Here is a 24,750-nt window from a genome sequence, read left to right on the forward strand (position 1 = left end):
CTCACACAAATCACTGACCGTCCCACTCCTCCATCGCTCACTCGGGGAAACATTTAACCCACTCCCACCATGACCTTTGCAGGTAAGGACCACCCATCACTTCAAAGGGTTGTTTGGCAACATGGTGGGCAAGACGGATGACAGGTTTTAAACAGGATGTGAGAGCTATTGAGGCAAATCAGAGGTGGGAAAGTGGGGACACGGCCTCTGAAGGTTAACTGGTCACCAACATTGAGTGAAGACCCAGGGCTTTAAAAATAAATATCACACCGAGCCTAAAAGGTGACTTTTCTTGGAATCCCTCAACATTTCCACAAGCTTGCCTAAACAGAGTTTCATTGCTTTACAGAGAGACGGGACTTGTTTGTGATGTCTTAAAAAATGCGCCTAAACTCAACTGTGATGGATAAATCTTGGGCACTTTGGCTCACTGACAAAAATTTTAACACATTTTTTTTTATTGCAAGACTCTCAGTAAATATACTAGTCGTGTATTTAACTCAGACTTTGATTAAGAGTTCAGATTTGGCTTTCTTAGCTCAGGCTAACAAACTTAGAGATTGATACGAAATGCTTCTGGTTAGCGGATGACATCATGATGACATCACGGACTAGTAATTTTGATCAAATTTTCAAATTTTCAAATTTTAGATAAGTATCTTTAATCTATTAACCACACAATCCATTTTTAATTTAGCTTTGCAAAAGACTAACCATAGTGATAGGCCACTCCACACAGAAATATTGACAAAGTACGAAACACATGGAGCGACACCTAGATGCTTGTCTTCGTGTGTTGCTTTAAGAAAAGAGTCTTGCTAGTATGACGTGCAAGTGACAGCTCGTACTAAGTGGAGGAAGAGTTGGGATTCATTGATGATTTTGTTGTTACGTCACATTGGAAAAGTAGGGAATCAATGTGACCTTATGGCCCATATCATCATCAGCGAACGAAAGAAGTGCTACTCGTTTTACAGGATCAGATGTTTATTAAAATCTACATTTTTTTTGGTGAACACGGGTAATAACCATGCCAATTGCAGATCATTTGCAGTGATGGCAAGGTTCCGTAGCTCCTCTTTTAACGTCTGTGTCAGCAAAGGATGAAACACCAACACAACAGTCTTTTTTTTTTTTCCTGTACTATTGCTCTCCAGAATTTGTCTTGCACCATTCCGGTAATTTCTCAAATAAAACGGTAGTCAAAAATGCCCTGAGAGAAAAGGAAACAGAAGGAGGGAGAGGGGCGGGGGGGAATAATAACCTCAGTGAGAGCTGGCGGTCTCTAGAGACAACTGGTCCTGCTGTTACCGGCCTGGGGCTGCACACCCACTGTCCAAAGGTCGGCAACCAGAAATATTAAGAAAAATACAGACAGAGTTTAAGGTCTCTGTGGATATGAACACTGTGTTCGTTTCGTTTTTTTTTTTTTTTTTTTGTGGAGGCAAGCTGTTTCCAACAACAACCGTCAAAGAATAAATGTCTTTTGTTTGGATCCCGTTCACACAGACTCTTTGACAAATGGAGTTTTCTTACCAACTCTTTTAAGAAGACATTACGTGCTGCGGTGACCTCCGCGAAAGCACATTTGCCAAACGTATCATTGGAACGATGAGATTGTATGTAATTGCAGGTCAGATCTCCAACCACTGCTTATCATCAGTGACTAATGTGGCAGTCTGTCACTGTCAACTACTGACCATATGGTCAAAGAACCTCCCCCCATCAATTAGACAAATGCAAGAATGTTTTCATCGGACAAATAAACAAATTATTAGCAATAAACCTCAATAAAGTTGAAGCAACAGATGTTTGGCCGATCAACAACAGTCCTCAGTTCAAGTGTGTATACGAGCAGCGAGGAAATGTGCCAATTAGAGCACAACTGTGGATAACCTAAAGGCAAACTAGTACTGCGGACACCTCTACCAAGAATTGCTCCAATTACCACCCAGCAGTGCAACGTCTGCTCCACTCGTGACACTCAGGAGGAACTTCACACACCGCAGCCCTTTTGCATTTCCCCCACCATTCCTTCTGCAATTTCTCCCACTACATTCACCTATAGATGTGGTAGGCGTCAGCGTGAGGTGCCCTAACCTTGCCACACTAGACTGTAACTGCCATGCCGACCCTTCGAGCGATCCTGCCGATGAGACGCTGCGCTCCTGACAGTCCTTCAGTGCTTCTCCCTGGTAGGTTGCTTGCTGGTGTTCTTTCACTTTCCTCCAAATCCCCCCAAAGTCACTTTCAAAGACGAGATTTAGTAATGAGCTCCAGGGATGAGTCTCCATACCGACAAGCTGATGTCGCCTCACAAGATACAACGGTCAAATAAAAAAAGACACTCATCAATAGGACATTACTTGAGAATGTAAATAATTATGACCAGTAACTTTTCACACCAGACAGAGTGAATAGCAGTTTTTTATAACACATCTTTGTTAGTGACTGGTGGACATATGGGTCACAAATCTGGTACTTAAGCAGCTCTCCAGTCATTAAATGACTGCAACAACTGCCAGACTCAAACAGGCAGTGAGAGTAAAAATGATTTTTTTAAAGTCCAAATGTGGCTCTTCCACAGTTCCAGAATGTTGATTGTTGTTAAGTCAACCACCTCTGCCAGTCTGCGCTTCTTCCTCATGATCGGTGCTGACAGGGGGAACCTCGTCCAACACACTCCAGGGTGAGGACTCCTCTCCGCCAGTGGAGACGACGCTCTCTTGGCACGGCTCAAGCCTCGCCCAGGCCACGGTGCCATCCATCCAGAAATGTTGAGCAGATGTGTTGTTCGGGCAGAGTGATATAGACTTAGGCGGCCTCCCCGACACCTGATGATATGAAGCCAATAGTCCCATTTGTCAAATGCAATCAGGTGTGATGGAGGGAAGAGATAGGAGACACGAGGGGGAGGAGGCGGGAAGGAAGAGCTTGAGGCCTGACAGCGTCTCTTCAGAGCATCAGCTGTGTAGAGCATGGACAAATCTCAGCCCAGCGATCCGGCACGATAGCTCTTTCTCTGGAACTCGGTGGTGGTCAATTAATATCATGGTCTGTGGTCACGACACTTGTTTATAATTGCCCATAATTGCCTGTCATATTTACTGCACAACCTTGAATCCTGAGCCATTTTTTGCCATGATCTTATTCAGCATGTCTATTATGTACACGACAGTCATGGAAATCATGTATGGAAAGAAACATCATCAGAGAGACAGCCATTATGTACAGGTACAGTGCTGCTGCAGTTGTCTGTGTTTAGTTCATTGGGCGACAACTTCAATGACATTCATATTGTTGTTGTCGTTATCAATACTTGTAAAACACCAACAACTGGAAACAAATGATCAACCAAAAGATGACCACTCTTAAGAGGTTTTCATCAGCTCAGCGACTGGAAACACCCGTAGATGTGAAGAGAACCATAACAAGCAACAATTTAGCAGATTTAAAAGGACTGCAATACTCAGCTCCTTCAAGACCGTTAATGGCATCTTTGCAACGTGGTGTCCAGGGAATGGACAAAGAAGTCATTAGAGGAGGCAATTTCTCTTCATAAGCAAGGATGTGGTATAAAAAAGACAGCAAAGCCATCAAAGCTTTACAAGAGACACAATCAGAAACACAATTTGCAAGTTTAAAGCTGAAGGCACCGTGGAAAATACCTGGGCGCGACAGAAAAAGAGGATGCTGTTGGTGACTGCTGTCCACTACTTGAAGTAAAATTTGGAGAAAAATCCCTGGGTGACAGCTGAGGAGCTGTGATAGCAGAACCTTTTATGGATCAACGATATGTCTGAGAAGAATGAACATGGGGAGCATCATGTCTGGCAAAGGGGCTCAGTCATGCGCAGGAGTTGTTTAGCTCCCTCCAAGAATCTCCAGCGCAGACAACGTAGCATGAATTACCATGAAGGTTTTGGAGGGTATGTCATCCAGTCGGTGACAAAGGCAAAACTTGTGACATTCCAACAAGACCACCGTCCCAAGCATCCCTCCAATTCCACCTGGTTGCAGATGAAAGGCTGGAAGACTTTGGCCAGTATAATCACTCATAGAAAATCTCTGGGGGGAATTGAAGAAGAGAGTTGCAGCATGCAATCCCCAAAATGCTAGTGAACAAGGGGTTATGCAGAATGGACAAAGATACCTGCAGATCACAGCATGAAACTAGCAAAATCTATATTTCACATTGGAAGAATGTTATTAATGCTAAAGTCATATAAATAAATGTCTTTAAAAAACAGTGATCTGCAGTCAGGATTAAATAACTGAACAGTGAAAATTGTATGTGAGATTGGATGAAAAATAAAAAGATAATAATAATAATAATAATAATAATAATAATAAAACATAGGGAGACTTTTAATGTTATTCAAATAAAAATATGCAGTTTCTACTTAGTTTCTACTCAGAAATTTTCCAATCTTCAGAGGTTGTAACGCAGATGTTGTGCCTTCACCCGACTTCTTGCTGGAGTTCAAGATCACAAGGTCAGCTGAACTTTCTTTCTTAGTTCAGGATAATATCACTTGGTTGGTAGGGTGACAGCTAGAAGTGCTGGTACTGACGCGGACACTAATTTAAAAATCTCAACTATCACCTCTGTGGCGGCACAGATTCCCAAATATTATCCAAAATGCCATGCGTTGACGTTTTAATCAAACGTAAGAGACACTCATTTCAGAGTGAACTATGCATCTCCCTTCCGTCTGTTGCTCTTTACGGAGACTATAGAAAGGTCCACAAGGTCAAAATAAAGGCCAGTGTGGTCCCCAGAGTCGGGCACTTCAATGGAAACTCTGAATCTGATTTATAGTTCGACCACATGTGCAAGCTGCCAATGGCTGGGCGGTTGGCCAGAGGTACGGAGCGGGGGGTGGGGGGGTTCCGTCAGTGAGACTGTGTGAACCAATTAACACTAGATCTCTTGCGGTGTTCCCGATTCCCCAAATGTGTATTTTAGTCATATTAAAAACACAACAATCAACGGAAAGTGAGGAAGAAGCGCACCATTCTGCCACACTTCATTTCCAAACTTTGATTTGTGTCGTGACGGGTGACAACGTGGAGAAAACTCTATTCCGCTGCCAAGTTCACCTCGTTTGCATAAATGGAAAATTGCATCTCTTTTGCATGTGTTTTATCCTCCAACCAGATGGCAATGTGGCAATTCAGTTAAATGATTCCTAATTAAAAGAGGAACACCACCAGTTGAAAATGAGCAATAAAGCAAATCTTTCTCTTTTCGTCCATTTTAATTTAGAAAAGCAAAACATTCAGGCAAAATAGGGACATAATTGAGATATAACTGCCCAACATTGGATGGAAATCACCGCGCGCACACTCACACTGATGTTCTCATCTGAGCCTCATGGAGACGGCAAAGTTTGTTTTCTGATGTTCACACTATTGAAGATCAACTCCTTGGATTGAACTCCTAAGTGTAATCTTTGTTGCTATGCGGTAGCTTATTGTAAAGTTTCTGACATGCACATGGAACCAACCACACGGTGACAAAAAAGTCTTGAAGCTAGGATCATTTCTTGCGTCTCACTGCCTCAATGTTTCCTCTGGTGTGCGCAAGCTTCTGCACGCAAGTGTTGCAGTTGCATTGCTCCGCACGGTTTACGGTTGTAAACAAAAGAGTCTATATTGCCAATTGAGAAGGGAAAAAACAGCACAAGATCAATCCCCAACACATTGCCAGGTAGACCACTTTTTTGTGACTAACACAGACCCTCTTACAGAGTGAGCACGTGCGCTGCAGCACTTAAAGGCAAATGACATCACCTTTCTATTCCAGTGGCGGTCACGTTACGTATAAATGACTTTGTAATCCACTGAAACTCTTCACACACAGCTTCTTTATGTGGAATTCTGGCAGTTGTTAGAGACACAACGCAAACAGCACGGAGGCTGCAGCGGTAAGACAAGCTAAGGTTTCAGCCTGACAACAAATGACAGTCCAAACACTAAAATGCCATGCATAAAACCATAATAAAATACAAATGACCCCTAAATGAGCCGATGGTTGGTGTTTACATTAAACGTAATATAACTATTTTACTGTACTTATTGACCAATTTATAAAAGTATTCAATGAACCTAAAAACAAAGAAATCGTTAATTTGAATCACAAATCCTGGTCATGAAAATAATCTAGTTATTAAAATGACATTGAGAACATTGTGTTAAATCAAGTAGTTGTAGTAATAGTTGTAGTAGTAAAACAACAGAGCATTATATTTACAACATAATAATGGCCCTTTATTTTGGCCCTGATTATACTTCAAACACAGAGGATCTCAGGTGGAAGGCCAGAACTCCCATGCCCCACAAATACACAACAAGAAGTGGACCAGTAGAATGAAACCAGGATGGAGAAAGCAGCAGTGGTAAGTGTCACTCAGATGTGGAAGTTAATTGTTCCTCTCCATCCTAAATTTGAATTCTCTTCGCTGCTGCCAAACACCCTCTGGGTCGGCATTATTTCACAATGGCAGATAATTCATCTTTAAAAAAGGGTCCTTGGTGGCTTTAGCCATGTGTGTTCAGCTGGAAGAGACGGCGCAGGGCTTCAAAAAACAAGCTGAGGCTACTCTCCAGGTGGTGAGGCAGGCAGAGGGAGAAAATCCATGCTTCTGCTCAACTAACCATCAAACCTAATTACCTGTGGATAGGACTTATGGGCCACATGTTGGGTTCAAAGTTTTCGGATCAGGAAGTGGCTTGAGAGGGGGCTTTGGTTTAAATATGGCTGCTGGTGCGTTGGGCGAGCCCGCGCGTGTGTGTTTCCAAGCCTGATCAATGCATCCGTGACCGAAAGATTAGGCAGACAGATGAGACTTGGTGCCAGTTCTTGGCTTGGTGCCATTAGTTCAATCAAGCTGACTTATTTAGCTTTTAGACAATTCAACTACAGCCCCCATGGTAGCACTTCAGAAAATAAGCTTAAGATTATTCATGGCATGGAAAGTGAGATAGTGCTGTGTTATCACTCCGCGACACGTCGGCTAACATCCTGCATTATTCCTTCGCCGAGATGGAAGCTCTCAGCCGCGCTCCCCACGATCGGAACAAAGGACCTGCCATGTAGACACGAGGATCTACCTGCCAGCGGATGACAAACGATCATAAAAATGAGCCCAAACAAGAACAAGATGCATCGCTATGAACACAACATCAACCCTCCATTTAACACATTATGCAACAAAATTGTTTTCGCCAATAACGGTCTTCAGTAATTACTGATTCACCTCAGTGCATTACGGAGACGTCTGGTAAGTGCTGTTTTTTTTTTGTTTTTTTTACATGAAGGGTTTTTTAATTTCATTTACCAACAGCACAAACGCTCTTTCCCTTTTCTGTTTAGCACATTATTTTACAACCTGGTCACTTCAGCTACTATCAGCTTCTTTGAGAATCCTGTGTTGCATCTTAAACGTTACATAAAACACAAGGCTTAACATTGACTTGACAACATGAACAAAAGACAGTAAAGGTAATGACATTTTGTCATTTCAGTTCATATAACTATAATCTCAGTTCCATTATCAGCTGTGTCTCCCTATCAACACACACGTGATGTTCCTTCTGAAACTGCATGGAGTTGTTTATGTTTTCAACACTCATAATTGCGAATTAGTTATTGATTGATTATTGATCATTTGTAGCCACATTACCCTGACACACAGATGCAGCTGGGGAAGATTCCAGTCAAGACAGTGATTTAAAAATATGATAGATGTTAGTCACAACTAAAGTGTTAGAAGCTCTGTACTTGTGTTTGTCAGTGCAAGGACATGGATCAGACCATATGGAAGTCTGAGGTCTGCATTATAAAGTAAATGAGTGTTTCACTGTGAGAGAATATATTGGTGTGTGGGTTTGCGCGGCTTTCACACTTGATTGACAGCAGTCTAAATGTAGCAACATCAAATCCCAACAGCTGACAATGTTGAAAATGAAAATGTTTGTTTTTGTTAGCCTCAAATGAATGGGAATAAGATTTCAATCAAATGAAAAATAAAAGATTTAAGACAAGATCAGCAAATCCTTTATGTATCTCACAGGTGAGAAATTTCATCCCAACACCAAAGCGGAAGGCACACATCAAATGTGGAAGTGTAAACAGGAGGATCTACATCCATCTTAAATCTGAACAGTCAGATCAGTCAATATTGAGGCGGTTCATTTCAAGTTTGTATACCTGAAGAGATGTATGCTTCAGTGTCATATTTCAGTGTGACGCATGTGATGATGTCACGAGAGCATACATGGGAGAGCAAGTCTATAACCGGCCTCTAAAGGAAGAATTCATCTTCAAATTAAATGAGATGTTAACCCAGGGTTTCAGTCACATATAAACTAGGTTGGCTCTCCGCCAAGGCTTAAATTACAGCCGCTATGTCGATGATCTCTTTTTAAAGATTAAATCTCACATGATCAAATGTATTGAAACAAAGTGGGAACATCGGAATAAACGGATAACACATAACACATCATGGAGGTGGACGTGAACACGGCGGTTTTTGCCATGTTATTTGTGGGAAACATCATGATGACTAAAGTTTGTTGCAGACAAAATGCTCCCCTCTGTTCTTTATCACATCCTCGCACTTCTTTTTGCAGCCCTGTACGCTGCACTTTACGACACATCTGTGTGAGCTCAAACCATTGCGGAAGCTCCCCTTCCTTGTCACTGCTTAGGTCAAGTGGGGTTATTACAATTAGGTTGCATTTAGTTGCTTCAGAAACGAAAGCTAGACTTGCCAAAGGCAACCCTTTCATACAGTACGTCTGATCTTCAACTGCTTTGTCTGCGACTGTTCAAATATGATCAATCTGTACATGTGTCTGATAATGGTCCTTTCATTTTCTTCTATTTTTAAATCACTAGGCTTTGCTTTGTTTGGGAGCAGGAAAACAATCTCTCTCCACTGTGTTAGATCCTCAGTCTATCAGCATGCAGCGGAGTCTTCCCTGTCTTTTGAAATCATACACCATGTCAGAGATAAACACACACATTTGGACTGCAGTCGGAGAAACACCCTTTCACAGTCATTTTTCCACACAATGACAAATTAGTTTGGAAGAAACAGCCCATAATTTCTTTCTGCGGTATTTTATTTCTATTTTGGGGAGAGTTGTAATATCTTGTTGCAAATCGAATGCGTTCTCGCTCCCCCCATTCCCTCGCCGGCTCTAAACACTTTCCCAACAGGTGAATCGCCTTTCAAAAACACTGACCCGGCAGTGCCATAATTCAATTCATTAACTGCCTGCAAAATTTGCCACTTTGAACACCAAAAACAGACCATAATTAATTGAATTGAAGTCAGGTTGTGACCATCAAAAATTGACTATGATTCTCAATTTCACCCCATTTGAAGGCGTAGCGTTCATCAGGTCGCGTTTCTTTGACTGAGAATTGGTGAGCAGATTACATCTCAGACTAATAATATCAGACATCAACCTCTAATATCTGGCGATCAGCTCCAGCCAACATATGCTTGTTATTTACACTCTTCTCTCTTCAGAGCGAACACAGTCTAGCTCCGGCCACTGACGTCAACCACTGCTCAGTTGTACAAGGAATGAATAAACTAAAACACCTCAGAAAAAAGGGCTCAACTTGCGTCGTAAACAACAATGCTTCTACTACTCCTGCATTCCCCTTGGCACAGCGGGTGCTGGAAACTGGCAAAAGGCTGAGAGATGAGTTTCCTTTACACATTCTGCATGTGGAATTTCAATCGGATCGCAACCACTCTCTGCATGTGGTTTTACAGTTTGGACATGATGAGTAATGTTAATACTCCTGCTGTACATCACAATGGAACAATGACAAAACAAAAGAGGGTCTCGGGCCTTGGCTAGCTGGGCCTGACTACAACACTGCCAGGTAACCTGCGATGTTGACACACATAGGGAAGAGCTTTAAACTTTCACTGATGTTAAACGTTTTAAGGCCTATAAATCCAGCACAATTACTATCCCCTCCATTAGCACAGGGGTTACACAAGAGACCTCCCAGTTCCATTGACAATGTTATCCTTTTTTGGAAGAAAAGGAACGATTTTGTTGGCTTTAAATTAATTGCCTATCTAGAGAATAATTAATAAACAGCAATCAAGCAAAATATCAGACATAAAAATGGCAAGAAAATGAATATTGATAATGTAAAATATAGTGTCTGACTGTGTGATGATCCATCATGCTGTAATGGGCGCATCTATACTGCTCTACTCAACACAGACAGTGTTGGTGTCGACAGTAAACCGCTCAACTTACCAAACACCCCAGAGTTTATCGAGCCATTTTTCAAAGTTTCCTGTCAGCCACCATTTTAGCAGCACTGCCAGCTTGGCAAAGTTCACAACCCATATGTCAGTAGGACCACTACTTTAGCTCCAGACAGAAATATCTCCACAACTAAAGACTTTTATCACTGCTCTTGTATCTGTTGCCACGAAAAGGTCAAATGTTCCATTATTCAGTGAAATATCTGACATCAGCTCGATAGATTGTCCAAACTTTGCACAGACATTCACTATCCCCATGGAAGCTGACTTTCTCTGTAGAGCCACCAGATGGTTCGCACTTTTCCCGGGTCCAGACTGAAATGTCTCCCAAGCTTTAATATGGAAATCACTGCTGGTGTGTTTTCTTCATAAAACTGTTTGTCTACATCAGCACGTTGTCAGTAACAGCATGTTAGCATGGCAGTTTAGAGAGCGCAGCGTTTCTGTGCCCTAAAACATCCTCACAGGTTTGCCATCATTCCTGCTCTTGTTCAAACAGCCGACATATCAGCGCGCCAGGGAATAGCGCAGAAGTTTATGAACATGACTATATATAGGAGCGGGAAATAAAACAAGTCAGACTTGGAGCATCTACATCTTTTTGCTGAAACTTAATTTTTCATTTTAATTGCTGGGTTTTGTGTGGCCTACTTTCACTAGATGTAATAAATGTGTCACAAACAATTCCGTCCCAGTACACAATTGCAACATCTGCTCTCTCCGCAGTGCACTGCACTCATGTAAATAACCTGAAATGTGACACTTTATAACTCAAACGTAATCTCAACAGTGACGATCATATCACTGCGGCTGTCCCGCGAGCACGTATTGAGACGTCTGATTAATATTCATGCATCGACCTTCTTTGTTCGACTGATGGCACGTCAAAGACAGAAGCATGATTGTGATTAAGAATTATGGCATGATATCTATGTCTATCATTGCCTCATTCTTTAGATATATTTTTTTGAAGTCACCAAAATGGAGAGAACAGCAGTCATATAAAAGTTAGGAAAATAATGAAAAATAATAATCACCATTATTTGGATCAACACTGTCATCATTGTTTTTCTTGATGCCATGGAAAACAAGAGTATTTTTATTGTGTTCCATGAATATCAATAAATAATGATTAATAAAAAACAAAATTGTGATCACTTAAATGAAAAGTTGAATTACTGTGCAGCTCTGCATCCAAGTATCAAAAATCAAATAAAATCAATACATCACCTGAAATGAAGTTGTACTCCAAATAAAAAAAAGTCTAGACTGCACATGAAACAGTGGACAACGGGGAGCAAACTCTTTTTTAAAGTGAACACACACAGACTCAGTGCTTTTAAGTGTTTCAGACAAGTGAAATCTTTGAGAGTTCATTAGCCCTTCACATTGTACCTCGGCACATTGTGTACATTTCCATGCAAGAACTTTCAGACAGTGATTTCTAGAAGGCTAAGAGATGTGTGGGAGGCACTTGTGGCATGAGTCAAAGCTGCATGTGAACTCGGTCACATTGCAGTAGGTGGCAGGAGAAGGGCTACTTCACATCATTCCTCTGCACTTAGAGGAGATCTAGTTGTGAGTACAAGATGAATGTGCTGCGGTGATAGAACTACCTTCTCAAGTAGAAATACAAACATATCTTGAGAATATAATCTCACAGGCGATTCTTGCATATAGCTTGTTGTGATTTTTACTTGAGTCCTAGTAATAAAATAATTACATTGTGTCAAAAGAAGGAAACGTCCTGTATGACAACAAGAAATGATCTCATTGGTCAAAGCTCGGGATGGATTATGAAGGACAAACAAAAAAGAGAAAAACATAAATAGAAATTAAATGATAAGTGATTTCATAAGTGCTGAAAAAAAAGGACTGAATAATCTAATACATGGATACAAATAAATTAAATAATAAATCATTACATATGAACATGTCATGACTGTAATATTGAACATTTTTATACATTTATTCATGCATTTTTACATTTATATCTCAATGCATTTATATATTGTTTCCTATATTTGTTTATTTTGGATTATTGCTTTTCAACATGTATTCATTTGTTTATTTCTGCAGCTGTCTCTCCACTTACAATCTGACACAGGATTGATTCACAGGGCAAACCAGACACCATCACCGACTCTACTCCTCTTTTGGTTGTACGCTAGCATTGGCTGCTAAAAGGACTGCCTTTTCCAGTACCTTTTCAGTCTCTTTAGAAAAGTATTAAAATATGGATGAAATAAAAACATGAAGTGTATTGTTGTATTTGTCACTGATTGCATAAGGCATTTTTGGCAAATATAAAAGCTATTCACAGCTGTGCGCCAGTCAAGAGGAAAGACTGTGAGACATTAGCATATAAAATAGACTTTCAGTGGATCAAACTTATTACACTCGGCAATTTCAATCTTTATGGAGACCTGTGGGAGCGTAATGTCTAACTTTACAGTGTTATTCATCATTGTTAGGCTTTAAAATGCTATTTTAGAGTGATGCGAAGGAAAAACAACATTAGGCACGGCTTGTAAACATATCACCAACCAGTAAGCACAACCCCTGCTATACTTCAACAAAAACTATCTTTTTTTTCCCTCCCAAAGACGCGATATCTGGTTCTCAGCAGGAATCCTTGACAGCACGTTAAACAGCTCTCATTGCGTTCCACATGTTGATCCAGACTGTGATCTGACAGCAAGATTGTTTTTCAATGCTTTTATTACTAACCTTTATGAAAAAAACACTGTGCAGCTCCAGTTGCAAAGAACATTATTCTGTCTATTGAGCAGCAGAATATTGACTTTTCTGTTTGCCTCATCTCACTATTTTGTCATCGCACTGTTGTCATGGCATTTACAGGTAAATCCGGCATGATGTCAACTCAAATACCTCAGCTGTGCGGAGTCATCCGACGACCTATCAGAGGTTGGGTTCAGAGCTTTTAGGAGATCTTTAAAGATGTAAGGCACATGAAAACATTTTGTGTCCGTGTACAGTACAGTACTGCATGGTTCAGCTACAAAAGCAGTTTGGTACACTTTGATAAATACTTGTACTCCACTTAGGGTAAAGCACCAGAGGTAGTCAATTCGTTTTATCACTGAAATATTTTATTTCTGTGTGAATAATGGGGGTCAAATTTAAAATAGGAGCTAACATCTGTGGGACAATGTTGATGAAATAAAATAATATATTATAACATATATTATATTGTCGCACCAGAAGGTGTGCCATGTTTTCTTGGTAACCTCAGTCTATCTCCTAGCAAAATAGCTGACAGACAATTGAAATATGTGGGTGTTTGTGGCTTACTGTCTGGATCCAAGACTCTCTAGAAGGATTTGTCATTGTTCATAATTGCATGCAGACAGTAGTCCAACTGGGGCAATAGCTCTATTCAGCTGCTGAGTTTGGTTTAGATATCTAAGTATTAGGTAATGTCCCCTCTCAGGCAAGGGGTGGCACTGTGATCTCTTTTGAGCTTCCGGTTCAATTGTCAGTCGAAGCTCCCAGGTGGCAACATGATTTAAGAGTATGTTGTTTATATGATTAATAGTACACAATGGACAGAAAAACAGTGACCAATGTCATACAGTACATTGAAAAAGCTGTTGTATTTTAAGCTATAACAAATACCGACTATGGTGTTTGTTGAGTGAAGCCACACAACTCTCTCTTAAAAGAGTCACTGAGTTTTATCTCACAGAGGGACAGAATACAATGGCAGTTTATCTGAAAATGTCAGTTTTTTTAGAAAAAAAAGGGAAAAATAAAACTGTTCCAAGAATGATCTCACATGATGTGACAGCGTCTCTCAACAACATTTGGTGGCTAATTCTAACAAGCTTGTGGAGACTGTTAAATATATCTTGTGTCAGTTTTACGTCTCTCCATGACATTTTCCATAAGCATGCAGCGTTTAAAAACATAACGAGAACAACTTGACAGGATCGGATCCCTATCAAAGTCTTGGACTTCCCGGCGGAGCAGATTGCAGTTTGCACAGCTGAGGTTGAGGATGCGGAGGTGGAAGCTTCTACCTTCACACTCGTCTGATGTGAGACTGCTGCAAATTACTCATGACACTTCCTCTGATGACATTTTTCAACCACTTTCCAGCTGAATGGCATCTCCAGCATCCACCAGCACCAACACCTACCGCCGGCACACGCCAGCTCCCCCACTCCTGCCTGTGACAACACCACACCGGAGACTGCCGCCTCCCGCCATCACCTGATTGACCCCTTTGAGCAGCTGCTGGATCTGATCCAATCACAGTCAATCTTCTTTAAACATTTCGTTCCTTAAGCAGAACAGGGGCTCAAAATTCCATCATTCAATGACCCGATCAGTCCCCGATAACACAATCAAGGCAATCCAGGCTCATCCCTGAGGGAGTCATTTCAGGAAGGACAGCTGGGAGATGAGACTGTAGAGCTACAGAGAAAGTGTCAATCTCCTCTGCTCCACAGGTTTGGGCTGTGAGCCTCCGCCACTGTCTGGCTCTTTTTAAGACAAAGGTGATTGCCATGGTTCAAGTTTACTACTTTTCTTTTCCCCAAGGAAAGCAGATTTTTAAGTCCCAAAGTCCGATGACTTGTCATGTACGGGAACCTTGGATGGTCTCACTTAATGACAGATGTCGCTTTACAAGCTCTACTTAGTATTGTCTAAGTTTGTCTCCCAAATGACTTGCACTCCCACGCATCGTCATAAGATTTCGTACATGTATTCCACTTGACCTTCATCTAGGTCCTTTCATGGGTTGCATCCTCCTCCATCTCACCCTGTCCTCTGCTTCCTCTTCTCTCAAGCCTACAAACCGCATGTCCTCCTTCAACACATCCATAAATCTCCTCTTTGGCCTTCCTCTCCACCTTCTGCCTGGCAGTTCCAACCTCAACATCTTCCTACCAATGTACTGGCTATCTCTCCTCTGCACAAGTTCAAACCATCTCAACCTAGCCTCTCTGACTTTGTGCAAAAAAAAAAAAAAAAAAAAACCTAAATAGTCTTCCGATTAAAAAACCTACGAGTTAGTTTTGTGAACGATTGTTTGAAATTTGGAACATATATGTGGTTTCCTTCATCAGCGTCAGGCATCCCATCAAACTCAGCATGCTTACATGCCGCACGTGTCACGACTCGTGAGATGTGAATAACTGTGAGAGTACACTAGTAAACAAATATGGCAGTCAAGCTACAGCTGGAAAAGGGTTGAGAATCTGCGAATTTCAGTCATATTCAGCTAAATTACGGGGCGGAAACACTCTATTCATGGAAACCAGTGTGGGTGAGACTAGGAGTAGGGCATTATACGGGCACTAATTTAGGAGCGTCCGGCTGAGAAAAACTGGGTGTCCTGTCTTGAATGCTGGATGGTGTCCATTTCTTTCATGTTTTGTAGTATAGGGTGTCCTCAGGGTGCCCAGACCCTCCCCTAGCTAACAGCCTGATCAGAGGATTGAAATAAACATTCTGTCATTCTCTAGTTTTCAAAAGTCTTTGACTCTGAATACAGGGTACATCTGTTTATCAACTTAGGCTGACATTGGTCTTACCCATCCTACGGGGTACTTTCAGCATGTTGGTAGTGTTGTGTTCTTTGAAACAAATTTGCTGTTGTTATTGTTTGTCCTGTTCTAAGAGGGTAGTTAGTTTTCACTCCTAAATTGTACACCTTGCCACCGTTTGTACACATCACAAACTTAAAACTAGAATCAAACTTGCTCACGGCAAAATAAATGATTGGCATTGAGGTAATTATCAAGGCCGCAAACCATTAAGGAGTGTCTTTTCCAGTTCTCAACCCGTAAAAGTCATTCCTGAAATACGTGGCCTTGGCCAGTCCATCCTTCAGTCAGCCTTTAAAAGCTAATCTAGAGGAAGTGTTCTTGGGCCAGTGGGCAGACAAAGGTCAAGATGGATATGGAACGGTTTGTCTAAGCAGCCTTTGTCTCTGGTGGGTCCCTGCAGCATGACGGCCATATCCTCATTCATAGCCAATTCATTTATATGGCTGTGGCCTTCTCTCTGCCAGTATCACTCACTAACTACAAGTGACTGCAATGAGATTGAAGCCTGTGGCCAAATCTGTACTGCGAGCCACATGCTCCTTCATTGCCGCTCTGATCACTCCTTCTAATCACTGGAACCACACAATATCCTCCACTGATTGGCCCGGCCGCCGAGGAGGGGGAAACAATCAGAGAATGTCAGTCCATGATGGACACGTCCGAGTAGCGCTGGTCACTGCGAGCTGCCATGTAAATGGCATGCAAATGTGCACCTGCATCTGCAGACGAGGAGGGATGAAGGACTGTGGCCTTTTGATTAGGTTCTCTTTCCCACACAAAGAGCATTTTTTTGCATTAATCGCCCACTTTTGTTGTTGCAGCCGATGGCATTTTGTGTATAAAGTGCGACAGTATTGCTTTGAGCCTGCATTCTGTTCATCCACCAAAGATTCTTTGTGCATTTTGTTTTATTCTTTTCCTTGTTATGTAGATGGAATTTTGTCATTGATGCGTTTAAAATATTGATTGCTTCAGGAGTACTGGCAATTATCAAACAGATGAAAAAAAACAAGCACAAATGAATGAAAGCATGAAAAATGCTATTTGGAAAACCTCTTGCATGGATGCAAAAACCTCCCACACATGCTTGTGAAGGTTCTTCCAAAAATTTCCTGTGGTCAATACGTTGAGTACGTCCAAAAGAAAATCTTTTACTCATAAGAAAACATCTAACGAAGATTTATGAGCCACACGCAGGTCAAAATGTCACACACTGTAATGTGAAAAAGGAGAAATTTTTACCCATTTCCCGTGCACTCATTCTCCAATAAGCAATCCAGTAAATTGAACGTCTCATTCTCAGTAATATTCTCATGCTTGTTAACATTGTTCTCACAATAGATTTCACTACTTTGTGCAGGAGAAGCTACTTTTCATACCCGACATACCTGAGAATCCAGGACGTTGATAAGAGCAGAAAAGCACTGTGACTCAGACATTCCTAGCGGACGGACACATTGTTGTCCTTTTTTTTTCCATTTACAAAACGTAAGGGCAACTAAATGTCAGCTGTGGTGTTGGATTACCAAAAGCCCCAGAACACATTTCTGGCTCCGGCCTGGGACTCTTCTCTCTGCTGCTCACACAGCATCAATACTTCCTCTCATCCAACTTGCCGGAGTGAAAAATGTAGATAATGAAAGAGCTTGAAAATAGCGTAGTTCTTTCCCATAATCTCATTTTGATCTAGCTCCTGACTGTTTCTCAGTACTACACCTTCAAGGGCCGCATTAATCATTTACAGTGATGAAGGAACGTTCCTATCCTATAGTGTGCTTGCCTTCCCGATGTGCAGCAGAAATCTCTGGACACAAACAGCGTACTGATATAGTCATTTTTATTGGCTTGAAATTCAATGAACAACATTTGGATTCAGAAACCAGGGATTCGCAAGCAAGTTGGGCCTTCCACTAGTGACAAGAAGACAGTGAGTTCAGAGCAAGCTTGAAGACTTATCCACACATATCCACACAAGTTCTCCGTTGGACAGACTTTTCGTCCAGTTACAGTCACGGGAACACCACATTATTAAAACCAGATCTCAGTGTGGGCAGACAACAAAATGCCAGTTTCATACATGCATTATGAAAACATTGATGTCATAGCCCCGTCTTCTCTGGTCTTTCACCCAGAAATTCATGAATAAATAAAGCAGATTACAATATGGAGTTCATGTGTCATTACTAGAGCAAATGCACCAACGTCTGTGACATTGTTTTCATTTTGCTCACCATCAATGTGCTGACCAGGGCTCCGACAACTAGTTGACTGTATTCGACTATTAAATTACCATAATTTCCGGACTATAGAGAGCACTGCAATATAAGATGCACCCACTAAATTTAAGAAGGGGAATATATTTTGTCACACCGGTCTGAAAGCTGCTGCTGTCTATTTCATAGAAATGTAATTTCCACGTGCCCGACTTAAAAACTTTTTCAGCTGTTTGTCTGAAGTTCCGCCATGGATACATGGACAAAAACTGCATATTTAAGGTAAATATTACGCCTGTGATTTCATCGATTTGATTAGACAAGGCTCAATATTTTGGTGGCATGAAGGTTGTTTACTTAGATTTAAAAATCCATATATTGGCCGCGTCATCACAGGGTTGAGACCGCGAGAAAACAATTGCGGCGGTCACCAACGGGCTCATCTCAGCATAATCCACAGTACAGGGAGAAATGGCTGAGGCTACGGCACCATCGTGACCGAAAACATTGAACATATGGGACCAGTAGCTTTCACACCACATTTTGAGCAATTAGAATTCAGATATACAGTGTCAAAACAACATTTTAACACCAAAAAAGTTTTTAATTACTATGTGCAACCCCACTATCAGGTATGTTGGCGTGTTTGTCAACTGTCATATGCCGACTAGCCTTGTAATCGTTAAGGCAGTCTGTGACAGATCGCCCATGAAAAGAGTTGTTAGATGCAGCCCCAGTGCTAATGCCACACACTTGGTTCTCCATTTTTGCAAGAGCATTACAACACCTCATTCAGACCTGGCATCAGAAAATCAAAAAGTCTTTATTAATCCCAAGGGAAATAATGTAATGTGTGATGTGTAATGGCATGTGTCATACATGGCTGTGAAACTTCTTCTGACAGCCAAAATATTTGGATTGAACAACAAGCTAAAATTAATGCTCTTGTTATTACCAAAACTACTGAAAAGTGGACAGCAAGTTGACTCTTCAACTTTACATGAATACAAACTTAAAGGCTGAGGACAACCAAGGTCTGTCCAACACTGTACAGTACAGTTGTCTCCTGCTAAGACTGGAGACTCGGCCATGGCCCACTGACTGAGTAGTGACCTGCGCTTCTACTTTTATCCCTCCTAAGCCTGGTGGCAGTTCACTGGTTAAGCCCTACCTACTTTCATTGAGCTCCACCTCCAGCATCTGGCTGCAGACCAGTGAAGCAAACGAACATGGACATACAGAGATGACTGTGGGGGTTGGCCACACAGATGAAAGTAAATCAGGAGATGGACATTAGAGCAGGAGCAATGACCGGTTCAGACTAAGCCCAATAAGGTCGCCGTGAGGAGATTACAATAAACCAATGAGGAAGCATTTGCCAACAGAGCTAATAATGCCTTTAACAGGCTTCTCATGCCTGGGCAAGGATCTACCATCGCACCCGATCCAAATTTATAAAGGTGTCATCACACCAACTTCCTTCTTTAATCAAGCATTAGTTTCACTAGAGACTTGTCCAGCGTGTTAAGATGACAGGTGTTTGATTCATCATTTCACACAGGCTGACAAAAAAAAAAATACACAAAGAGGCTGATAATATTTCTGGCATCTCCATCAAACATGCAGCGACAGAGCTAAAGCTCAGCGGTCCTCAACTGTGTCAAGCTTCATCACAACCCAATAAAATAAAATCCACATTCTCAAGCAGATTGAATGCCCAGCAACACAAGTCGTTCATATCCCTATTTGCAAGACAGGCAAAATAAAGCCTTTTATCTTTTAAGAACTAGCAACCAATTGTTCACCAGTGGAGTCATGTCCTAGCAGAGCATTCGGATCTCAAGTGAGTAATACCAATAGTGTTGCACCACACCAACATGATTAAGACAACCTTATGACAAGGACTGAAATAGCAGCAGCCTCCATTTGAATAAAAAAAAGTAAGCAATTCTGATAAGAACCTCTCATCGGGCTAGCAGGGTTAAAGAACACTGCAAAGCAATCAAAAATAGAGGCAGGATGTGGCTACTATTAGGAAGGTAATAGGATCCATCCCAGATGCATTAGAATCAGTCAAACCAAACTGCACTTCTGTTCCGCTCCAATGGAGGTACAATCACTTTCAACAATAGCCTTTACAGGTGCAAGACGTATTCTGCGTTGCTCAACTTCATGTGGAACTCTTTTCCAAATGCACTCCAAAAAAAATACCATAAGATGTGTATCCCGGTAAATTGTTCAATGAAAAAGACGAAAAAATCCAATGAGGGAAAAAGGACCGAGGTAAGCGGCTGAACGTGGGCATTTCTTTCAGTCAGTGTTACAGCTTATCAGAGGAAGAACTCTAACAAAGTGGGTCGGGGGCAGGCGACCGGCCCCACGCTAGAATCAGTCAAACACACCATCGCTCAACTCAAACAATGGTCACAATCACTTTTGATAGCAGCGTCTGTATGTACTGTAGTCCAGGAGACGGCAGAGTGGCTCTGGCTGCGGAGCGGCTCCCTCTGAAGTGGTGCCAGGCGTGGGCATGTGCTCCGGCCTAATGGTGACGGCTGGGGGAGACTGATGTGCATGAGAGCTGTCACCCTCGCGCCATAACAAATGCCACCTCTCCGCCTGACAGAATGGAGATAGAAGGGAGGGACGAGGGGCGGTGGGGGGCTGCAGACGGAACCTGTGACCCAATTGTGGCCACACCAGCTGTTTCCCCTCCACTGCATCCCGACCACCGTCATCTCTCTAGACCGCATCCTGCTAATTGGTCTCGCTCGCACACGGACCCCCCCCACACACACACGCACACACAGACACACATGCAGAAAATAATATCAGCGAACTGGCTTGTTCCCACTGAGGAGGAACATTTGCTTGAGCCTTAAGCTGCAGTTGTGTGATGATTGATAAGTGCTTCAAAACACACTTGCCAGAAATATAAATGACAAGCCGCCTCTCCACCGTGCCGGCGACTCGCGCTGCCTTGTGATTGACACACACACTGCCACAGATATTCTGCAGAGGGGAAGCTGAATTAATTGGTTTTGCTTTCTTTGGAAGAGCTCTGGTATATATGTAGCGATTATGGCAGGACGCACTGACAGGCAGGTTATTTAATAAATCCTTGGATGTGTACGGCAGAAAGACAACAGAAAATGATGCTTTTTTTCCCCCCAGCATTCTATCTAGTCTGCCACAGCCCACTACATCTGCACTCACTTCCTTTCCACTCAGACCCCCCCCCCACCACTAGCACACACACCACTAATCATGCACCCACATAAATACACTTCATCGCAGACACACTCATGCAAGGCAAGAGCAGTACTGCAAACACATCCAAGCATATACAAGGAGGCTATAAAAGCACGGCGACACATGCACAAGATTTGGCTCAATCAGACTGATTTGTTTGTTTCCTCCTAAGCAGTTGAGGATTCCTCAAAGAGGCAAGGGGCGGAGGGAGGCTTTGTATAATCAAGTCAATTATGTCATTCAATCAAGTCGAAAAATCATTTAGAGCCCTTTCTCTGATGCGGTGATTGCAAAGTTGTGCAGAACATTTGTTATTTTGCAAATAAAAAAGCCTCCATTTGCCACGACTTCCATGCATCTTCAGCAGAAATCCAGAAGCAAACAAAGCTCTTCACCTTGTTCACTCACAGTCGAGGGAGGGAAGAAAGAAAAAATAAAAAATTAAGTGGCCTTTATGAAGTGGGGGTGGGGGGTCGGTTGATGCATGCCGTCTGAGCTTAAAATAACTGTTTCTATTATTTTAGGACAGCTCTTTTGTCTCCTTCAGGAGACGCCACATTATGTGGCCGTGAAAAATCCATCCGCTGCGAAATTGTTTAAACTCAAGGTCAAGTGCTGATGTTACAGCAACTGTATCAGCTGAAGGTGACCTTGAGCGATGTGGAATATGACATGAGGGAAATGGATCTCCACTCAGTGGGAGGAAATTATCTGTGAAATGCTGCCACTGTATCAAAGCCTGTTTGTGCATGTGTGTGTATGTTTGCATATGTGTGTGTGTGTGTGTGTGTGCGGTCCATACGTCCTTGTGTAAAAGGGTGCACAAATATGCCTCGCTCAGCTGGGGGTATTGGCCATGAGAGCAGCGTGCAGAAAGTGCTGCAGCATACAACAACAAACGGCTGAATATAACTCTCTGGCTAATGAACTGTGCGTGTTCCTCTTTCAGAGTTCACTACAGGAGCTGGTCTTCACATTTACAACCAGGAATCCACTTGAATTACGTCCAAATGTTTGCAGGTTTGGAGGTCTCCTTTGTCTTTCAATGGATATTCATACTAGCTTGATTGAATACAGTTAGTATCACATCAACCAAGAGAAGAAACAAGCAAAAGCAATTTGGCGCCAACAAGGTTGAATAACGTTTGGATCTATAAAGAGTGGAGGCGATGCTTTTCCCAAACTGAGGTCATTTGTTGTGTAGCCCCAGAAAGTCTCATGGAAAGAACCCAACATCAAGTTTCAATCAAAAACGGAGCAATCTTCATGGACTACTTAGCTTATAAAGAACACAATCTCTCACAAACGTCAACTTCAGACTCATGGGCCTGCCGACTATTCATCGCCGGGACTCCGCACAATGTCCCATAATCCCAGGGAAATTGTTCTCAATTAACACCAAAGCCAGCATGAAAGAGAAGAGGAAAAAGCAGCCTTACCTTTCCAAACTGTTCAAAATACTGCTTGACATCTTCAACTACTGTATTGGCAGATAAACCGCCCACAAATATTTTCTTCGTTCTTGTGACCATCTGAAATGAAAAGAAGGGGGAGAAACAGATTACACACAAACCAAGTCATTGGCAAACCAGAATGGTAAACAATTATTTCATTGAAATAAAAGTCTCTCTCTACTTAAAAAAAGAAAAACAAGTGAGAGGCACTACAATCAATTGGGGACTTTCACAGAAATGACAAATGAATGGAAGCTGGAAGATGGAATACAAGTGCATCAAAGCCTCATTTTGACTGGAACACTGACAATATTAAGGATTATTACCCACAGCATGAAAAAAGGACAGCCAACATCTGCTGTGGGGAGCACACTAAATTCAGAGACAATTTTCCTAGGCACTCCGACGACAAATCAACGGCAGCTTGCCGATCACCTTTATCTATCCGATCTCCGGGAGAACAGTTTGAGGAGCCAGATTTTATCAGGATGGAGGAAAGAAGTTGTACACACACACCCAGGCAAACACCGATATCGCCCAAATTCACATGGAATGAATGACTTTCAGCAGCGTCCTCATATTCAGAGCTCAGAATGAGGCGCTCACAGTTGAAAAACAATGAGAGGATTTGTTTGAATAGTTGGACTACGTCAAAGATTTACAGAGCAAAGAGTGACATCTAGCGGCCTCCAAAAAGGAGGACCATGTTTCATGAATCTTGAGACCATTCCATCACCAGTGAGCAGATTTAGCAGTTCCAGTTTACCAACAGTGAGTTAATGAATCCGGCTACGTTGGCCAACTCTCACTCCCCAAAGTTAGAAGTACCTTAATGTGACCCCAATGGCGGCATGAGAAAGAACGATGAAGCTAGAAATATAAGGATCACTTCAGCAGTCATAAGTCAAAGACTTATTTTAGGTTACATGAAAAGCTAAACAGCAGCTGGTGGAAAATATTTGACCATTTGAAACAGCATTGTGGTGTTTTTGGATTGACTCTGGAGAAGATCAATGATGTATGGACATATGTTGGCGCATCTTATAGTTGCTGTTATCCCACATAGCAATACATACATTAATATGGCAAAATAGACAATCAGTAGCTCTTAAAATAAACTACAGCTCAACCAAATATTTACCTCCAAGTAGGTTCTGACCCGGTACATATATAAAGTAAATGACCTGTACATTAAGCTGCTGGATATATTGAGTGGTGAGTCTCCTCCAGGCAAACACGATGTAAAAAAAAAACACAGAGGCAGCTGTGATCTTGCTTAGCTTGAAGTACTAAAAATAATAAATTGGATTGGAGCATGATAAACATACTCTTGAGGCGAGCGGTGAACAATCACGAGAGGTTTGAGAGTGTACCTTGATCAAACTGCTGACCAAAACACTTTATGAAAGGGGCTTAATGCTGAGGGGGAGGAAAAAAAGATGCAAGATTCAGCTGGAGCTGAAGTAACCATCTGTCAAGAGCTTTCCAGGTGCACAGGCTTGCACGACAACACGGCTGCACACACGTGGACGGCCTCACACATGTGGGGACTCTTCCCATTCAACCTCAAAACTGCAACAGCTACAAGTAAACATTTAGAAACATAATAAATGCAATATTATGTTGTGGTTATTTTTCCTTTTACACAGAGAGCTAAAATGAAGCGACACATTCATTTTACTGAGCAGCCCAACTCGGCCAGAAGTCTTGAGTTACCACCAATCCAAGCTAACTTAAAAGGGGGAGAGTTGCATGCTTTCAGGATACAGAGGTATTCAGTGTGCGAGATCTGGTTTTGAGCGAGCAGGATTAACACCAACATCCAGCGAGAGGAACTTCACACCAAGTGTGATCTGGCTGACTTGCTCCGTTTACTGTCTAAAAAAAGGCCATTAATACCTCTTCAAAGGTGTGAGTGTGCAGTTTGGTTAGTTTGGTTTCC

The 24,750-nt window shown here is 42.0% G+C and overlaps 1 protein-coding gene across 11 annotated transcripts in view; it reads right to left on the minus strand.

The window, feature by feature from the left end:
* Positions 1-24,750, minus strand: part of msi2b (musashi RNA-binding protein 2b) — a 340,308-nt gene that overhangs the window by 206,421 nt on the left and 109,137 nt on the right. For all 11 annotated transcript variants that reach the window (XM_053847946.1, XM_053847947.1, XM_053847941.1 and 8 more), the window contains exon 6: positions 22,794-22,886. In XM_053847946.1, the coding sequence (XP_053703921.1) occupies positions 22,794-22,886 (93 nt within the window). The remainder of the gene's footprint in view (positions 1-22,793; positions 22,887-24,750) is intronic.

The sequence above is a fragment of the Synchiropus splendidus genome, chromosome 17, assembly GCF_027744825.2.
Source record: "Synchiropus splendidus isolate RoL2022-P1 chromosome 17, RoL_Sspl_1.0, whole genome shotgun sequence".
NCBI classification, from domain to species: Eukaryota; Metazoa; Chordata; class Actinopteri; order Syngnathiformes; family Callionymidae; genus Synchiropus; species Synchiropus splendidus.